The sequence below is a fragment of the Electrophorus electricus genome, chromosome 11, assembly GCF_041902795.1.
Source record: "Electrophorus electricus isolate QZ-2024a chromosome 11, ASM4190279v1, whole genome shotgun sequence".
NCBI classification, from domain to species: Eukaryota; Metazoa; Chordata; class Actinopteri; order Gymnotiformes; family Gymnotidae; genus Electrophorus; species Electrophorus electricus.
This window is the reverse complement of record NC_137507.1, coordinates 29,974,637-29,990,984: the sequence shown is the minus strand read 5'-3', so window position 1 is coordinate 29,990,984 and position 16,348 is coordinate 29,974,637. Positions and strand designations below refer to the sequence as shown.

Below are 16,348 nucleotides of genomic sequence, written 5' to 3'. Positions count from 1 at the left end.
CACAGTGATGGCAAGTAATAACAACTGCAGCAGTGCCTGCAGTACACCTGTCCAGCTGCAATCAGGTAAGGCCACAGGTGGATCCCATGGAAAACATGGATCAGCCTCAATGCAACCAAGCCAGAACTAACACAATATCTCTTCATGTTCACAGTTTTCAATGACAAATAGTTTAGAAACACAACAAACATAAACCTTTGCTCATTATTTTCTTTCACTGCTTCAAATAATTTGACCAGAGTAGTCTATCCACACTGTGATTTCAAAAGACGGAGGTCTGAGCTACTCCCGTTTCCATAAAATCTGGTTAAACCTTTACAATAATTTTGGCCTAAAGAAATATTTTGCACACTTGAGTAACAATGCTAATAAGCTGTAATAAGGCAGGAATGTTAAGATTTGACCACAAGTTCTTCTCTTGCTATTGTCAGCCCCTTGCCCACCAGACACGATCCAGACCATAATAGGTTGCCGTAACAACTCAGCCAGTGTCTCCTGGTCTCCTGCCATTGGAGCTGTGTCGTACGTGGCTACGTTGCAAAGTTCAAATGGAAGCATGTACACCTGCAACGGCATAGCCACAAGCTGTGATGTCACTAACTTACCCTGTGGACAGAACTACTCAGTTACGGTGGCTGTAAATGGTCAAAACTGCAACAGCACTCCAAGCGTAGGATCACCTGTAGCAACAGGTAGGATATAGATCTACCTGGTACAGTGCTTATCAGTTCTGCTCCTGGAGGTGCTACTTCCTGCCACCTTCCAGTATTTTCATTTCTGCATAAACCAAACACTACCGATCGCCGTTGTCTACGGGTCTTTCTTTCCCTTACTAACATGCACTAGTTGATTTTAAATTCTTTTGAGGGGTACTTGTTCAGTCTGCCCTTATGCAGCTTTGGATATTCCACAGGAGAGGTCATTGATTTATTCATTTCTTTCGGCCTGTTACACCAGGTTGTCATATATTAACCTTGTGATACTTCGATATTTTAGGATTTAGACCCTAACTTGCAGCAATATATATATGTTTTTGTTACATTTTTCATGTACCATCTTAGGAATTTTCCAATTACCATTTTTATTGTAATGGAGCTAGTTGTGCAACTTTTACAGGTGAGGCTTTGATAGAGATGAACTGTATATTGTGATGTTTCCAGCTCCTTGTGTACCTCAAAACGTCTCCGCTAACATCAACTGTGGCAGCAACGTAGCAGCAGTTACCTGGCAAAGCAGTCAAGGGGCGTTTCTTTACTTGGTGAAGGCCAACAGCAGCAATGGTCAAACAGCAAACTGCACCTCATCCACCAATTCCTGTAACTTTTCACTACCTGTGTCATGTGGTGTGACCTACACAATCACAGTGATGGCAAGTAATAACAACTGCAGCAGTGCCTGCAGTACACCTGTCCAGCTGCAATCAGGTAAGGCCACAGGTGGATCCCATGGAAAACATGGATCAGCCTCAATGCAACCAAGCCAGAACTAACACAATATCTCTTCATGTTCACAGTTTTCAATGACAAATAGTTTAGAAACACAACAAACATAAACCTTTGCTCATTATTTTCTTTCACTGCTTCAAATAATTTGACCAGAGTAGTCTATCCACACTGTGATTTCAAAAGACGGAGGTCTGAGCTACTCCCGTTTCCATAAAATCTGGTTAAACCTTTACAATAATTTTGGCCTAAAGAAATATTTTGCACACTTGAGTAACAATGCTAATAAGCTGTAATAAGGCAGGAATGTTAAGATTTGACCACAAGTTCTTCTCTTGCTATTGTCAGCCCCTTGCCCACCAGACACGATCCAGACCATAATAGGTTGCCGTAACAACTCAGCCAGTGTCTCCTGGTCTCCTGCCATTGGAGCTGTGTCGTACGTGGCTACGTTGCAAAGTTCAAATGGAAGCATGTACACCTGCAACGGCATAGCCACAAGCTGTGATGTCACTAACTTACCCTGTGGACAGAACTACTCAGTTACGGTGGCTGTAAATGGTCAAAACTGCAACAGCACTCCAAGCGTAGGATCACCTGTAGCAACAGGTAGGATATAGATCTACCTGGTACAGTGCTTATCAGTTCTGCTCCTGGAGGTGCTACTTCCTGCCACCTTCCAGTATTTTCATTTCTGCATAAACCAAACACTACCGATCGCCGTTGTCTACGGGTCTTTCTTTCCCTTACTAACATGCACTAGTTGATTTTAAATTCTTTTGAGGGGTACTTGTTCAGTCTGCCCTTATGCAGCTTTGGATATTCCACAGGAGAGGTCATTGATTTATTCATTTCTTTCGGCCTGTTACACCAGGTTGTCATATATTAACCTTGTGATACTTCGATATTTTAGGATTTAGACCCTAACTTGCAGCAATATATATATGTTTTTGTTACATTTTTCATGTACCATCTTAGGAATTTTCCAATTACCATTTTTATTGTAATGGAGCTAGTTGTGCAACTTTTACAGGTGAGGCTTTGATAGAGATGAACTGTATATTGTGATGTTTCCAGCTCCTTGTGTACCTCAAAACGTCTCCGCTAACATCAACTGTGGCAGCAACGTAGCAGCAGTTACCTGGCAAAGCAGTCAAGGGGCGTTTCTTTACTTGGTGAAGGCCAACAGCAGCAATGGTCAAACAGCAAACTGCACCTCATCCACCAATTCCTGTAACTTTTCACTACCTGTGTCATGTGGTGTGACCTACACAATCACAGTGATGGCAAGTAATAACAACTGCAGCAGTGCCTGCAGTACACCTGTCCAGCTGCAATCAGGTAAGGCCACAGGTGGATCCCATGGAAAACATGGATCAGCCTCAATGCAACCAAGCCAGAACTAACACAATATCTCTTCATGTTCACAGTTTTCAATGACAAATAGTTTAGAAACACAACAAACATAAACCTTTGCTCATTATTTTCTTTCACTGCTTCAAATAATTTGACCAGAGTAGTCTATCCACACTGTGATTTCAAAAGACGGAGGTCTGAGCTACTCCCGTTTCCATAAAATCTGGTTAAACCTTTACAATAATTTTGGCCTAAAGAAATATTTTGCACACTTGAGTAACAATGCTAATAAGCTGTAATAAGGCAGGAATGTTAAGATTTGACCACAAGTTCTTCTCTTGCTATTGTCAGCCCCTTGCCCACCAGACACGATCCAGACCATAATAGGTTGCCGTAACAACTCAGCCAGTGTCTCCTGGTCTCCTGCCATTGGAGCTGTGTCGTACGTGGCTACGTTGCAAAGTTCAAATGGAAGCATGTACACCTGCAACGGCATAGCCACAAGCTGTGATGTCACTAACTTACCCTGTGGACAGAACTACTCAGTTACGGTGGCTGTAAATGGTCAAAACTGCAACAGCACTCCAAGCGTAGGATCACCTGTAGCAACAGGTAGGATATAGATCTACCTGGTACAGTGCTTATCAGTTCTGCTCCTGGAGGTGCTACTTCCTGCCACCTTCCAGTATTTTCATTTCTGCATAAACCAAACACTACCGATCGCCGTTGTCTACGGGTCTTTCTTTCCCTTACTAACATGCACTAGTTGATTTTAAATTCTTTTGAGGGGTACTTGTTCAGTCTGCCCTTATGCAGCTTTGGATATTCCACAGGAGAGGTCATTGATTTATTCATTTCTTTCGACCTGTTACACCAGGTTGTCATATATTAACCTTGTGATACTTCGATATTTTAGGATTTAGACCCTAACTTGCAGCAATATATATATATATGTTTTTGTTACATTTTTCATGTACCATCTTAGGAATGTTCCAATTACCATTTTTATTGTAAAGGAGCTAGTTGTGCAACTTTTACAGGTGAGGCTTTGATAGAGATGAACTGTATATTGTGATGTTTCCAGCTCCTTGTGTACCTCAAAACGTCTCCGCTAACATCAACTGTGGCAGCAACGTAGCAGCAGTTACCTGGCAAAGCAGTCAAGGGGCGTTTCTTTACTTGGTGAAGGCCAACAGCAGCAATGGTCAAACAGCAAACTGCACCTCATCCACCAATTCCTGTAACCTTTCACTACCTGTGTCATGTGGTGTGACCTACACAATCACAGTGATGGCAAGTAATAACAACTGCAGCAGTGCCTGCAGTACACCTGTCCAGCTGCAATCAGGTAAGGCCACAGGTGGATCCCATGGAAAACATGGATCAGCCTCAATGCAACCAAGCCAGAACTAACACAATATCTCTTCATGTTCACAGTTTTCAATGACAAATAGTTTAGAAACACAACAAACATAAACCTTTGCTCATTATTTTCTTTCACTGCTTCAAATAATTTGACCAGAGTAGTCTATCCACACTGTGATTTCAAAAGACGGAGGTCTGAGCTACTCCCGTTTCCATAAAATCTGGTTAAACCTTTACAATAATTTTGGCCTAAAGAAATATTTTGCACACTTGAGTAACAATGCTAATAAGCTGTAATAAGGCAGGAATGTTAAGATTTGACCACAAGTTCTTCTCTTGCTATTGTCAGCCCCTTGCCCACCAGACACGATCCAGACCATAATAGGTTGCCGTAACAACTCAGCCAGTGTCTCCTGGTCTCCTGCCATTGGAGCTGTGTCGTACGTGGCTACGTTGCAAAGTTCAAATGGAAGCATGTACACCTGCAACGGCATAGCCACAAGCTGTGATGTCACTAACTTACCCTGTGGACAGAACTACTCAGTTACGGTGGCTGTAAATGGTCAAAACTGCAACAGCACTCCAAGCGTAGGATCACCTGTAGCAACAGGTAGGATATAGATCTACCTGGTACAGTGCTTATCAGTTCTGCTCCTGGAGGTGCTACTTCCTGCCACCTTCCAGTATTTTCATTTCTGCATAAACCAAACACTACCGATCGCCGTTGTCTACGGGTCTTTCTTTCCCTTACTAACATGCACTAGTTGATTTTAAATTCTTTTGAGGGGTACTTGTTCAGTCTGCCCTTATGCAGCTTTGGATATTCCACAGGAGAGGTCATTGATTTATTCATTTCTTTCGACCTGTTACACCAGGTTGTCATATATTAACCTTGTGATACTTCGATATTTTAGGATTTAGACCCTAACTTGCAGCAATATATATATATATGTTTTTGTTACATTTTTCATGTACCATCTTAGGAATGTTCCAATTACCATTTTTATTGTAAAGGAGCTAGTTGTGCAACTTTTACAGGTGAGGCTTTGATAGAGATGAACTGTATATTGTGATGTTTCCAGCTCCTTGTGTACCTCAAAACGTCTCCGCTAACATCAACTGTGGCAGCAACGTAGCAGCAGTTACCTGGCAAAGCAGTCAAGGGGCGTTTCTTTACTTGGTGAAGGCCAACAGCAGCAATGGTCAAACAGCAAACTGCACCTCATCCACCAATTCCTGTAACCTTTCACTACCTGTGTCATGTGGTGTGACCTACACAATCACAGTGATGGCAAGTAATAACAACTGCAGCAGTGCCTGCAGTACACCTGTCCAGCTGCAATCAGGTAAGGCCACAGGTGGATCCCATGGAAAACATGGATCAGCCTCAATGCAACCAAGCCAGAACTAACACAATATCTCTTCATGTTCACAGTTTTCAATGACAAATAGTTTAGAAACACAACAAACATAAACCTTTGCTCATTATTTTCTTTCACTGCTTCAAATAATTTGACCAGAGTAGTCTATCCACACTGTGATTTCAAAAGACGGAGGTCTGAGCTACTCCCATTTCCATAAAATCTGGTTAAACCTTTACAATAATTTTGGCCTAAAGAAATATTTTGCACACTTGAGTAACAATGCTAATAAGCTGTAATAAGGCAGGAATGTTAAGATTTGACCACAAGTTCTTCTCTTGCTATTGTCAGCCCCTTGCCCACCAGACACGATCCAGACCATAATAGGTTGCCGTAACAACTCAGCCAGTGTCTCCTGGTCTCCTGCCATTGGAGCTGTGTCGTACGTGGCTACGTTGCAAAGTTCAAATGGAAGCATGTACACCTGCAACGGCATAGCCACAAGCTGTGATGTCACTAACTTACCCTGTGGACAGAACTACTCAGTTACGGTGGCTGTAAATGGTCAAAACTGCAACAGCACTCCAAGCGTAGGATCACCTGTAGCAACAGGTAGGATATAGATCTACCTGGTACAGTGCTTATCAGTTCTGCTCCTGGAGGTGCTACTTCCTGCCACCTTCCAGTATTTTCATTTCTGCATAAACCAAACACTACCGATCGCCGTTGTCTACGGGTCTTTCTTTCCCTTACTAACATGCACTAGTTGATTTTAAATTCTTTTGAGGGGTACTTGTTCAGTCTGCCCTTATGCAGCTTTGGATATTCCACAGGAGAGGTCATTGATTTATTCATTTCTTTCGACCTGTTACACCAGGTTGTCATATATTAACCTTGTGATACTTCGATATTTTAGGATTTAGACCCTAACTTGCAGCAATATATATATGTTTTTGTTACATTTTTCATGTACCATCTTAGGAATGTTCCAATTACCATTTTTATTGTAAAGGAGCTAGTTGTGCAACTTTTACAGGTGAGGCTTTGATAGAGATGAATTGTATATTGTGATGTTTCCAGCTCCTTGTGTACCTCAAAACGTCTCCGCTAACATCAACTGTGGCAGCAACGTAGCAGCAGTTACCTGGCAAAGCAGTCAAGGGGCGTTTCTTTACTTGGTGAAGGCCAACAGCAGCAATGGTCAAACAGCAAACTGCACCTCATCCACCAATTCCTGTAACCTTTCACTACCTGTGTCATGTGGTGTGACCTACACAATCACAGTGATGGCAAGTAATAACAACTGCAGCAGTGCCTGCAGTACACCTGTCCAGCTGCAATCAGGTAAGGCCACAGGTGGATCCCATGGAAAACATGGATCAGCCTCAATGCAACCAAGCCAGAACTAACACAATATCTCTTCATGTTCACAGTTTTCAATGACAAATAGTTTAGAAACACAACAAACATAAACCTTTGCTCATTATTTTCTTTCACTGCTTCAAATAATTTGACCAGAGTAGTCTATCCACACTGTGATTTCAAAAGACGGAGGTCTGAGCTACTCCCGTTTCCATAAAATCTGGTTAAACCTTTACAATAATTTTGGCCTAAAGAAATATTTTGCACACTTGAGTAACAATGCTAATAAGCTGTAATAAGGCAGGAATGTTAAGATTTGACCACAAGTTCTTCTCTTGCTATTGTCAGCCCCTTGCCCACCAGACACGATCCAGACCATAATAGGTTGCCGTAACAACTCAGCCAGTGTCTCCTGGTCTCCTGCCATTGGAGCTGTGTCGTACGTGGCTACGTTGCAAAGTTCAAATGGAAGCATGTACACCTGCAACGGCATAGCCACAAGCTGTGATGTCACTAACTTACCCTGTGGACAGAACTACTCAGTTACGGTGGCTGTAAATGGTCAAAACTGCAACAGCACTCCAAGCGTAGGATCACCTGTAGCAACAGGTAGGATATAGATCTACCTGGTACAGTGCTTATCAGTTCTGCTCCTGGAGGTGCTACTTCCTGCCACCTTCCAGTATTTTCATTTCTGCATAAACCAAACACTACCGATCGCCGTTGTCTACGGGTCTTTCTTTCCCTTACTAACATGCACTAGTTGATTTTAAATTCTTTTGAGGGGTACTTGTTCAGTCTGCCCTTATGCAGCTTTGGATATTCCACAGGAGAGGTCATTGATTTATTCATTTCTTTCGACCTGTTACACCAGGTTGTCATATATTAACCTTGTGATACTTCGATATTTTAGGATTTAGACCCTAACTTGCAGCAATATATATATATATGTTTTTGTTACATTTTTCATGTACCATCTTAGGAATGTTCCAATTACCATTTTTATTGTAAAGGAGCTAGTTGTGCAACTTTTACAGGTGAGGCTTTGATAGAGATGAACTGTATATTGTGATGTTTCCAGCTCCTTGTGTACCTCAAAACGTCTCCGCTAACATCAACTGTGGCAGCAACGTAGCAGCAGTTACCTGGCAAAGCAGTCAAGGGGCGTTTCTTTACTTGGTGAAGGCCAACAGCAGCAATGGTCAAACAGCAAACTGCACCTCATCCACCAATTCCTGTAACCTTTCACTACCTGTGTCATGTGGTGTGACCTACACAATCACAGTGATGGCAAGTAATAACAACTGCAGCAGTGCCTGCAGTACACCTGTCCAGCTGCAATCAGGTAAGGCCACAGGTGGATCCCATGGAAAACATGGATCAGCCTCAATGCAACCAAGCCAGAACTAACACAATATCTCTTCATGTTCACAGTTTTCAATGACAAATAGTTTAGAAACACAACAAACATAAACCTTTGCTCATTATTTTCTTTCACTGCTTCAAATAATTTGACCAGAGTAGTCTATCCACACTGTGATTTCAAAAGACGGAGGTCTGAGCTACTCCCGTTTCCATAAAATCTGGTTAAACCTTTACAATAATTTTGGCCTAAAGAAATATTTTGCACACTTGAGTAACAATGCTAATAAGCTGTAATAAGGCAGGAATGTTAAGATTTGACCACAAGTTCTTCTCTTGCTATTGTCAGCCCCTTGCCCACCAGACACGATCCAGACCATAATAGGTTGCCGTAACAACTCAGCCAGTGTCTCCTGGTCTCCTGCCATTGGAGCTGTGTCGTACGTGGCTACGTTGCAAAGTTCAAATGGAAGCATGTACACCTGCAACGGCATAGCCACAAGCTGTGATGTCACTAACTTACCCTGTGGACAGAACTACTCAGTTACGGTGGCTGTAAATGGTCAAAACTGCAACAGCACTCCAAGCGTAGGATCACCTGTAGCAACAGGTAGGATATAGATCTACCTGGTACAGTGCTTATCAGTTCTGCTCCTGGAGGTGCTACTTCCTGCCACCTTCCAGTATTTTCATTTCTGCATAAACCAAACACTACCGATCGCCGTTGTCTACGGGTCTTTCTTTCCCTTACTAACATGCACTAGTTGATTTTAAATTCTTTTGAGGGGTACTTGTTCAGTCTGCCCTTATGCAGCTTTGGATATTCCACAGGAGAGGTCATTGATTTATTCATTTCTTTCGGCCTGTTACACCAGGTTGTCATATATTAACCTTGTGATACTTCGATATTTTAGGATTTAGACCCTAACTTGCAGCAATATATATATGTTTTTGTTACATTTTTCATGTACCATCTTAGGAATTTTCCAATTACCATTTTTATTGTAATGGAGCTAGTTGTGCAACTTTTACAGGTGAGGCTTTGATAGAGATGAACTGTATATTGTGATGTTTCCAGCTCCTTGTGTACCTCAAAACGTCTCCGCTAACATCAACTGTGGCAGCAACGTAGCAGCAGTTACCTGGCAAAGCAGTCAAGGGGCGTTTCTTTACTTGGTGAAGGCCAACAGCAGCAATGGTCAAACAGCAAACTGCACCTCATCCACCAATTCCTGTAACTTTTCACTACCTGTGTCATGTGGTGTGACCTACACAATCACAGTGATGGCAAGTAATAACAACTGCAGCAGTGCCTGCAGTACACCTGTCCAGCTGCAATCAGGTAAGGCCACAGGTGGATCCCATGGAAAACATGGATCAGCCTCAATGCAACCAAGCCAGAACTAACACAATATCTCTTCATGTTCACAGTTTTCAATGACAAATAGTTTAGAAACACAACAAACATAAACCTTTGCTCATTATTTTCTTTCACTGCTTCAAATAATTTGACCAGAGTAGTCTATCCACACTGTGATTTCAAAAGACGGAGGTCTGAGCTACTCCCGTTTCCATAAAATCTGGTTAAACCTTTACAATAATTTTGGCCTAAAGAAATATTTTGCACACTTGAGTAACAATGCTAATAAGCTGTAATAAGGCAGGAATGTTAAGATTTGACCACAAGTTCTTCTCTTGCTATTGTCAGCCCCTTGCCCACCAGACACGATCCAGACCATAATAGGTTGCCGTAACAACTCAGCCAGTGTCTCCTGGTCTCCTGCCATTGGAGCTGTGTCGTACGTGGCTACGTTGCAAAGTTCAAATGGAAGCATGTACACCTGCAACGGCATAGCCACAAGCTGTGATGTCACTAACTTACCCTGTGGACAGAACTACTCAGTTACGGTGGCTGTAAATGGTCAAAACTGCAACAGCACTCCAAGCGTAGGATCACCTGTAGCAACAGGTAGGATATAGATCTACCTGGTACAGTGCTTATCAGTTCTGCTCCTGGAGGTGCTACTTCCTGCCACCTTCCAGTATTTTCATTTCTGCATAAACCAAACACTACCGATCGCCGTTGTCTACGGGTCTTTCTTTCCCTTACTAACATGCACTAGTTGATTTTAAATTCTTTTGAGGGGTACTTGTTCAGTCTGCCCTTATGCAGCTTTGGATATTCCACAGGAGAGGTCATTGATTTATTCATTTCTTTCGACCTGTTACACCAGGTTGTCATATATTAACCTTGTGATACTTCGATATTTTAGGATTTAGACCCTAACTTGCAGCAATATATATATGTTTTTGTTACATTTTTCATGTACCATCTTAGGAATGTTCCAATTACCATTTTTATTGTAATGGAGCTAGTTGTGCAACTTTTACAGGTGAGGCTTTGATAGAGATGAACTGTATATTGTGATGTTTCCAGCTCCTTGTGTACCTCAAAACGTCTCCGCTAACATCAACTGTGGCAGCAACGTAGCAGCAGTTACCTGGCAAAGCAGTCAAGGGGCGTTTCTTTACTTGGTGAAGGCCAACAGCAGCAATGGTCAAACAGCAAACTGCACCTCATCCACCAATTCCTGTAACCTTTCACTACCTGTGTCATGTGGTGTGACCTACACAATCACAGTGATGGCAAGTAATAACAACTGCAGCAGTGCCTGCAGTACACCTGTCCAGCTGCAATCAGGTAAGGCCACAGGTGGATCCCATGGAAAACATGGATCAGCCTCAATGCAACCAAGCCAGAACTAACACAATATCTCTTCATGTTCAGTTTTCAATGACAAATAGTTTAGAAACACAACAAACATAAACCTTTGCTCATTATTTTCTTTCACTGCTTCAACTAATTTAAATTAAGTCCTGAAATGAAATGAGTGAAAGCTTCTGCAGCACATGTTACTTATATCCAAACTGTAGGCATCTTTGATTAAAAAAAAAATGAAGGCATGGTTTGAAGAAAGGATGAAGGTGGGGTTTGTGGAAAGGATGAAGGCAGGGCTTGAGGAAGGGATGAAGGCAGGGTTTGGGCTTGTTCTCTTGGTCTCCTGCTGCTGTTTTGATTTGATTTAGAGCTAATTAATGCACCTAAGTAAAATTTATTTATTTAGAATTTATTCCATTATGCACAACTCAGTTTAGAAGAGTCAAATTCCTCAGGGCCAGAGCTCACCCTCAGTATGCTCTAAGACATCTCATTATGCAGATATCAAATCATTCAGCTAAACAAAGTGTACTACAGCAGGAAGACACAAACTCCCCAATTTTTTAAGCAGATCAAGGCTGTTAAGATTGGAATTCAGAATTCCATATTCCACAAACATCTGTCCTGTGTGCTTGTCCCATAGGACCCTGCCAGCCTTTGAATGTGTCTGTGAACATTCCCTGTGGAAATAGTATTGCGATGTTGTCATGGGTGGCACAGGCAGGAGCTGTGAAGTATTCTGCCACTGCACAGTCAGACAACGCCACAGCACTCTACTGTCAGTCGACAGCCACTTCCTGCTTCCTGGATGGCTTGCAGTGTGGCGCAGTGTACAACTTCACTGTACTGGCTTCAGGCCAAACATGCAACAGTTCCAACAGCAATGCGCTAACAGCAGGAAGAGGTAAGGACACCTCAACAGTACTAAACAGCCAGAGACACACAGCAACAAGACATAAGGCAATTCTGCCAAACTCTTCCCAGCACAGGGTAGGTCTCTGCAAGGCCAAAAACTGCTCCAGGACTGAAAGCATCATTAACCAGATAGACAGCACATGCTGACATCCATCACATAGTTGCAGTTTTAAAACTATTAATAGATGTGTCCTTCTTATGCAAATTATTATCAGTTGTCCAGATTAAAATTCAAAGCTCATGTTTTCTTATTCTGAATTCTTATTCTAATCTAAGAGGAATCACATTGAAGGTTGCAAAGATATTCTTTGAACTGTTGCTCATTTAAAACCATTAACATGATGGAGCTTTACAAGTCTGTTGGCGTATTGGCTGCCTAACTGTTTTCCCAAATTATTTCCATTATAAGACATGTCTGTTTGAACATCTGTAGGCCAAACCTGAGAATAAACTTGGTCACAAAAAAACATGAACAAAAACATAAATTTTTTATGCAATGGGGGAAAAAATGAATTCATTAAGCAAGTCTCAATGCTCAGTCTCTTACATAACTGTCAAACCTAAAAACTCCCTCCGAGCCTGTATGCCTGTCACTGTTCTTCCGTCTCGCCCGCTTGCCTTCAGCTCCTTGCCCTCCTACCAACCTGAGTGTCGTTCCGAGCGTGGTGTGGGGTCCTATGCAGCTGCTGAGGGCTTACTGGTCTCCCGTGGACTGCTCCAACTCCCACTATCTTCTGGAGATTTCTGGGAACCTTCAGGGTGACACCCAGACCCTCATACAGCTGGAATCCTATTGGACAAACCGCACATACTTTGAGACACCCGTACCCTGCAGCTGCAGCTACAGAGCCACGGTGAAGGCGCAGAGCGTTGGCGGCACCAGTGCTCCATCAGCGGCCATCACGGGAACCTCAGGTAGGAAACTGTGAACACGCTCTGCTAGGACTTCCAGATAGTTTCACTGGTGCTGCCATATTCCCTGACATTACTCTCTAAAATAGACCCATCTACCTTTCTTCTGGGCTGGCTGACTGTTGTAAATGAATCCACAAGTCTTTAAAGAGGTACGCAGAACATGTAAAAGACCCAAATCAGGAGGGAGGGAGCAATCCAATACACGTGGACAGAGAAGGGAGACACATTAGCTGGAGTCTGACTATGCAAAACTCTAAAAGTAACAGTGAGACTCTTCAATTTAATCCTAAAAGCAATGAATGGATTTGAATAAAGGAGTCATATGAGATTATCCATTAGTCCTAGTGAGTAATCTTACCGCTGCATTCTAAATCACTTGAAAACAGTTGAGAGCAGATCTATTAAGTGAAGAAATTACAGTAATCTGTGCAAGAAGAAATAAAAGCATATGTCAACATCAACTCTCTATCTCAGCCTGTAGATCTCAATGTGCTCATATTGCATAAATGAAAAAAGAAAGTTCCAGTCTACTGTTTTATACAAACATCCAAGACTGATCAAACCACCTAAATTACACAGAGTAGAGGAAAAAAGACCAAGACTTTGTTTAATGACTGGATCAACCTGGTCTGGAGCAACAAACAATATCAGAATTGAGCTGCAACAAATGATCTGCTGTCCATTTCCTAATGGAGCTCCTGAGGTGTAGTGGACTGTAGTCAATCTTTCTTCTTCCCTCAGCATTTCTTGCTGTATTTCCCTTTTCTTTAGGTTTGTCCTTCCAGTGCTGTACATTTTTTTGGATTTCAGCGTTGCATGATATATCTCATGTCTGAGGGATTGGCCTCTTCTTGGGTCAGGAAATTTCTCTCATCCCTCCCTGATACTGATGGGTACTGCTCAGCACAGTCCTGGTGCCCAAAGTCACTGGAACTCAATTCAGTGTTCACTCTCGAGTCACATTTTAAAACATAGAAATATATTGTATATAGTATAAATGTGTAAAACTATCCACTTCTTCATGACCTCCTTTTCAAACACACATTCTGCACCTTACATTTATACTCATCTATGCACTCAACTATACTTACATAGCATGCTTTTTTCCAAAGTGACTTACAATCATGACTGAACACAACTTGAGTAATTGAGGGTTAAGGTTCTTGCTCAGGGGCCCAACAGTGGAAACCTGGCAGTGGTGGAACTTGAACTGGCAACCTTCTGATTACTAGTCAAATACCTTTAGATTCTCTGTCTCTACCTTTCATGTGAGCAGGCAGTTGTTAAAACACTTCACTGCTAGTTGTACCGTGTGTGACTATATATGTGACAAAGTTTAATTTGATTTGATAGTATAAAAGTAGAAAATGTGTATTCTAATTCTTATTGTGGACATTCTAATTTTATAAACAGGTTTGACTATGATACCTTACTTAAAATGGGTTATAATTACACTTAGACTTAATGAAGAGCACCGTAATTCATTTGTAACGTCCACAAGAGCAACTGACGGACATTTCTTCCCAAAGTCCTTCTCTCAACTTCATTCAGGAGACTCTTTAAAATGTTACTATATTTTGATCTAGCATCCTGGTAGAGTTGTCATACATGTTTTTTTTTTTTTTTTTTTTACCGATGTGTTGTACCTTCTTCATTGCAGTGATGAACTAAACTGCTTCGTCCTTCCTCAGTGCCCTGTGATCCTGCTTTGGTCACCTTCACCGGCTCCAACTCCTCCGCTGTGCTGTCATGGAGCGCGTCATTCTCCGCGAGCGTGTACAGCGCCTACCAGGTGAGCGCCAGCAGGGCGCTCCTGTGTCACACGTCTCAGCTTTCCTGCCCCGTCGCCAACGTCAGCAGCAACCTCGTCGTCGTTACCGCCAGCAACGCGGCCGGGGAGAGCACCGGCGCGCCGGTCACGCTCGGTACGTCCAGGCGCAGCGCGAGACAGAACCGTAGTCATGCTGCTGTTTTATGGGATAGCCAGACTGCTGTCTGCTTTTGATGTTATTTAGTCATACACTTTTACCCTTTGACCTCTTCCAGTGAGATCAGCTCGCAGAAGGAGAGACTTGGAGCAGACAAATCCGAGTGAGTTTGGGCACCTGTTAAAGGGCGGGAAAACATCCAGATACACTCAGTAAAATTTTGTTTTCTCTCAATAATTGAGCAAAGAAAAATAAATGAATGTTAAAACATCTGAATTAGCTAAACCAACGTTTTACCATTTTAACTTTTATTTTCGAAAAATATGTTGCTTCAAATTTATTTTTGATTAGTCAAAAATAACATACAATGAGAATATTGCATAGATTTAAACTAAAATAAATATCCCTTAAAAACATATGGATTTAAATGAGTTCGTATTAACATACTGCGTTGTCATGTACAGGTGAGCTGGCCAGGGCAGAGGCGCGTGTTGCCTGGGTAACGGACACGTCTCTGCGGCTCGAGTGGGGTCGCGTTGAGGGGGCGCAGTTCTACACCTTGCTGTTCCAGGAGCAGTACAGGCCACGCGTGCCCAAACCCGACGTTTTGACCGTGCACGGCGTAGTGTGCGATTTCTCCGACCTTAGGCCCGCCACGACGTACTGCTCCGCCGTGTGTGCCGAGTCCTCCGGGAGCAGCGGGCCCTGCTCGGAGCCCGTGTGCGTCCGCACCGCCGCCGCGAGCGAAGCGGTCGCGCCTACATCGGTATCACACTGAATCTGCGTGCAGCCCACGGGACTGCTCCTACACAAAGAGCTTTTAGCATCACTTACATGAGACGTGCGATGTAGTTAATGCGAGAAAATCAACAAAAATATTTCTTGGCCGTGTAAATGTTAGTAATTGGTTCCTCTGCTTTAAAGGATATTCGAGTACTCTGCTCAGCATCTTAGTCTTACGCGCGCTAACACGGGTGGCGCGTGGCAAGCCTGGTGTTTCCCCACTGCGCTAGACTCGTCCCTGGAGCATACAAACACTTGAGTCTCAGCACAACAGTAAAGCACAGGTTTCATTATTGTCATAGTAGCTGCCAAATTCCATTCAACATTTGGAAAGCAGGCGCTTTTGTAAGGCCAGTCCTGCCTCAACAGGCCGGTACAGCAGACCCTGAGCGCGGTGCCTCGTTCAGTCATCGCTGCAGAGCTGTAACTGTATACAGTAGTATAGTCGCAGCTGTAGTTGTATAGGGTCAGTAGCGCCATAGTGACTTCACGTGACTTATTCGTGGCCACTGATGCATCAAAGGTTAAAATATTTTCACAGGGGGAATAATGACATGAGTAAACAAAACGGTTTTCAAAATTAAGACTTCTGGCTTGAACTTTGTTCTTTTGCTGCACATCAGAGGGAACTTTTTTCATTCCGTGCTGTTGCTTCTCTGAAGTGTTGCTTTGTGTACATGAACGTAGAATTCGATGCAATTAAAGGCGCCAGATATTGTTCAATACGCTGAATAAATATCTACTTTTCCTATATTTCGATGCAAATGTAAGCTATGCTGATGTCTTGCGCTATATTTTCTATGCAAATGTGACCTATTTAAATAAAGAAACTTGAGAACA

At 42.7% G+C, this 16,348-nt stretch overlaps 1 protein-coding gene across 1 annotated transcript; it reads left to right on the top strand.

Moving 5' to 3' along the window:
- Nucleotides 1-12,544: 12,544 nt before the first annotated feature.
- On the top strand, nucleotides 12,545-16,338 carry LOC145659926 (uncharacterized). The gene is made up of 4 exons (XM_081723541.1): nucleotides 12,545-12,797; nucleotides 14,489-14,722; nucleotides 14,844-14,888; nucleotides 15,190-16,338. Exons 1-4 carry the CDS (start codon nucleotides 12,560-12,562, stop codon nucleotides 15,501-15,503), a joined length of 831 nt encoding a protein of 276 aa, XP_081579667.1. The 5' UTR covers nucleotides 12,545-12,559; the 3' UTR covers nucleotides 15,504-16,338.
- Nucleotides 16,339-16,348: the final 10 nt, after the last annotated feature.

What these genes read in the sequence shown, in the direction of transcription:
- LOC145659926 (XM_081723541.1), top strand. Translation starts at nt 12,560, where the DNA reads ATGCAGCTGCTGAGGGCTTACTGGTCTCCCGTGGACTGCTCCAACTCC. An exon ending in CGGCGCGCCGGTCACGCTCG is followed by an intron (nt 14,723 to 14,843) that starts GTACGTCCAGGC and finishes GACCTCTTCCAG; the next exon opens with TGAGATCAGCTCGCAGAAGG. An exon ending in CTTGGAGCAGACAAATCCGA is followed by an intron (nt 14,889 to 15,189) that starts GTGAGTTTGGGC and finishes TGTCATGTACAG; the next exon opens with GTGAGCTGGCCAGGGCAGAG.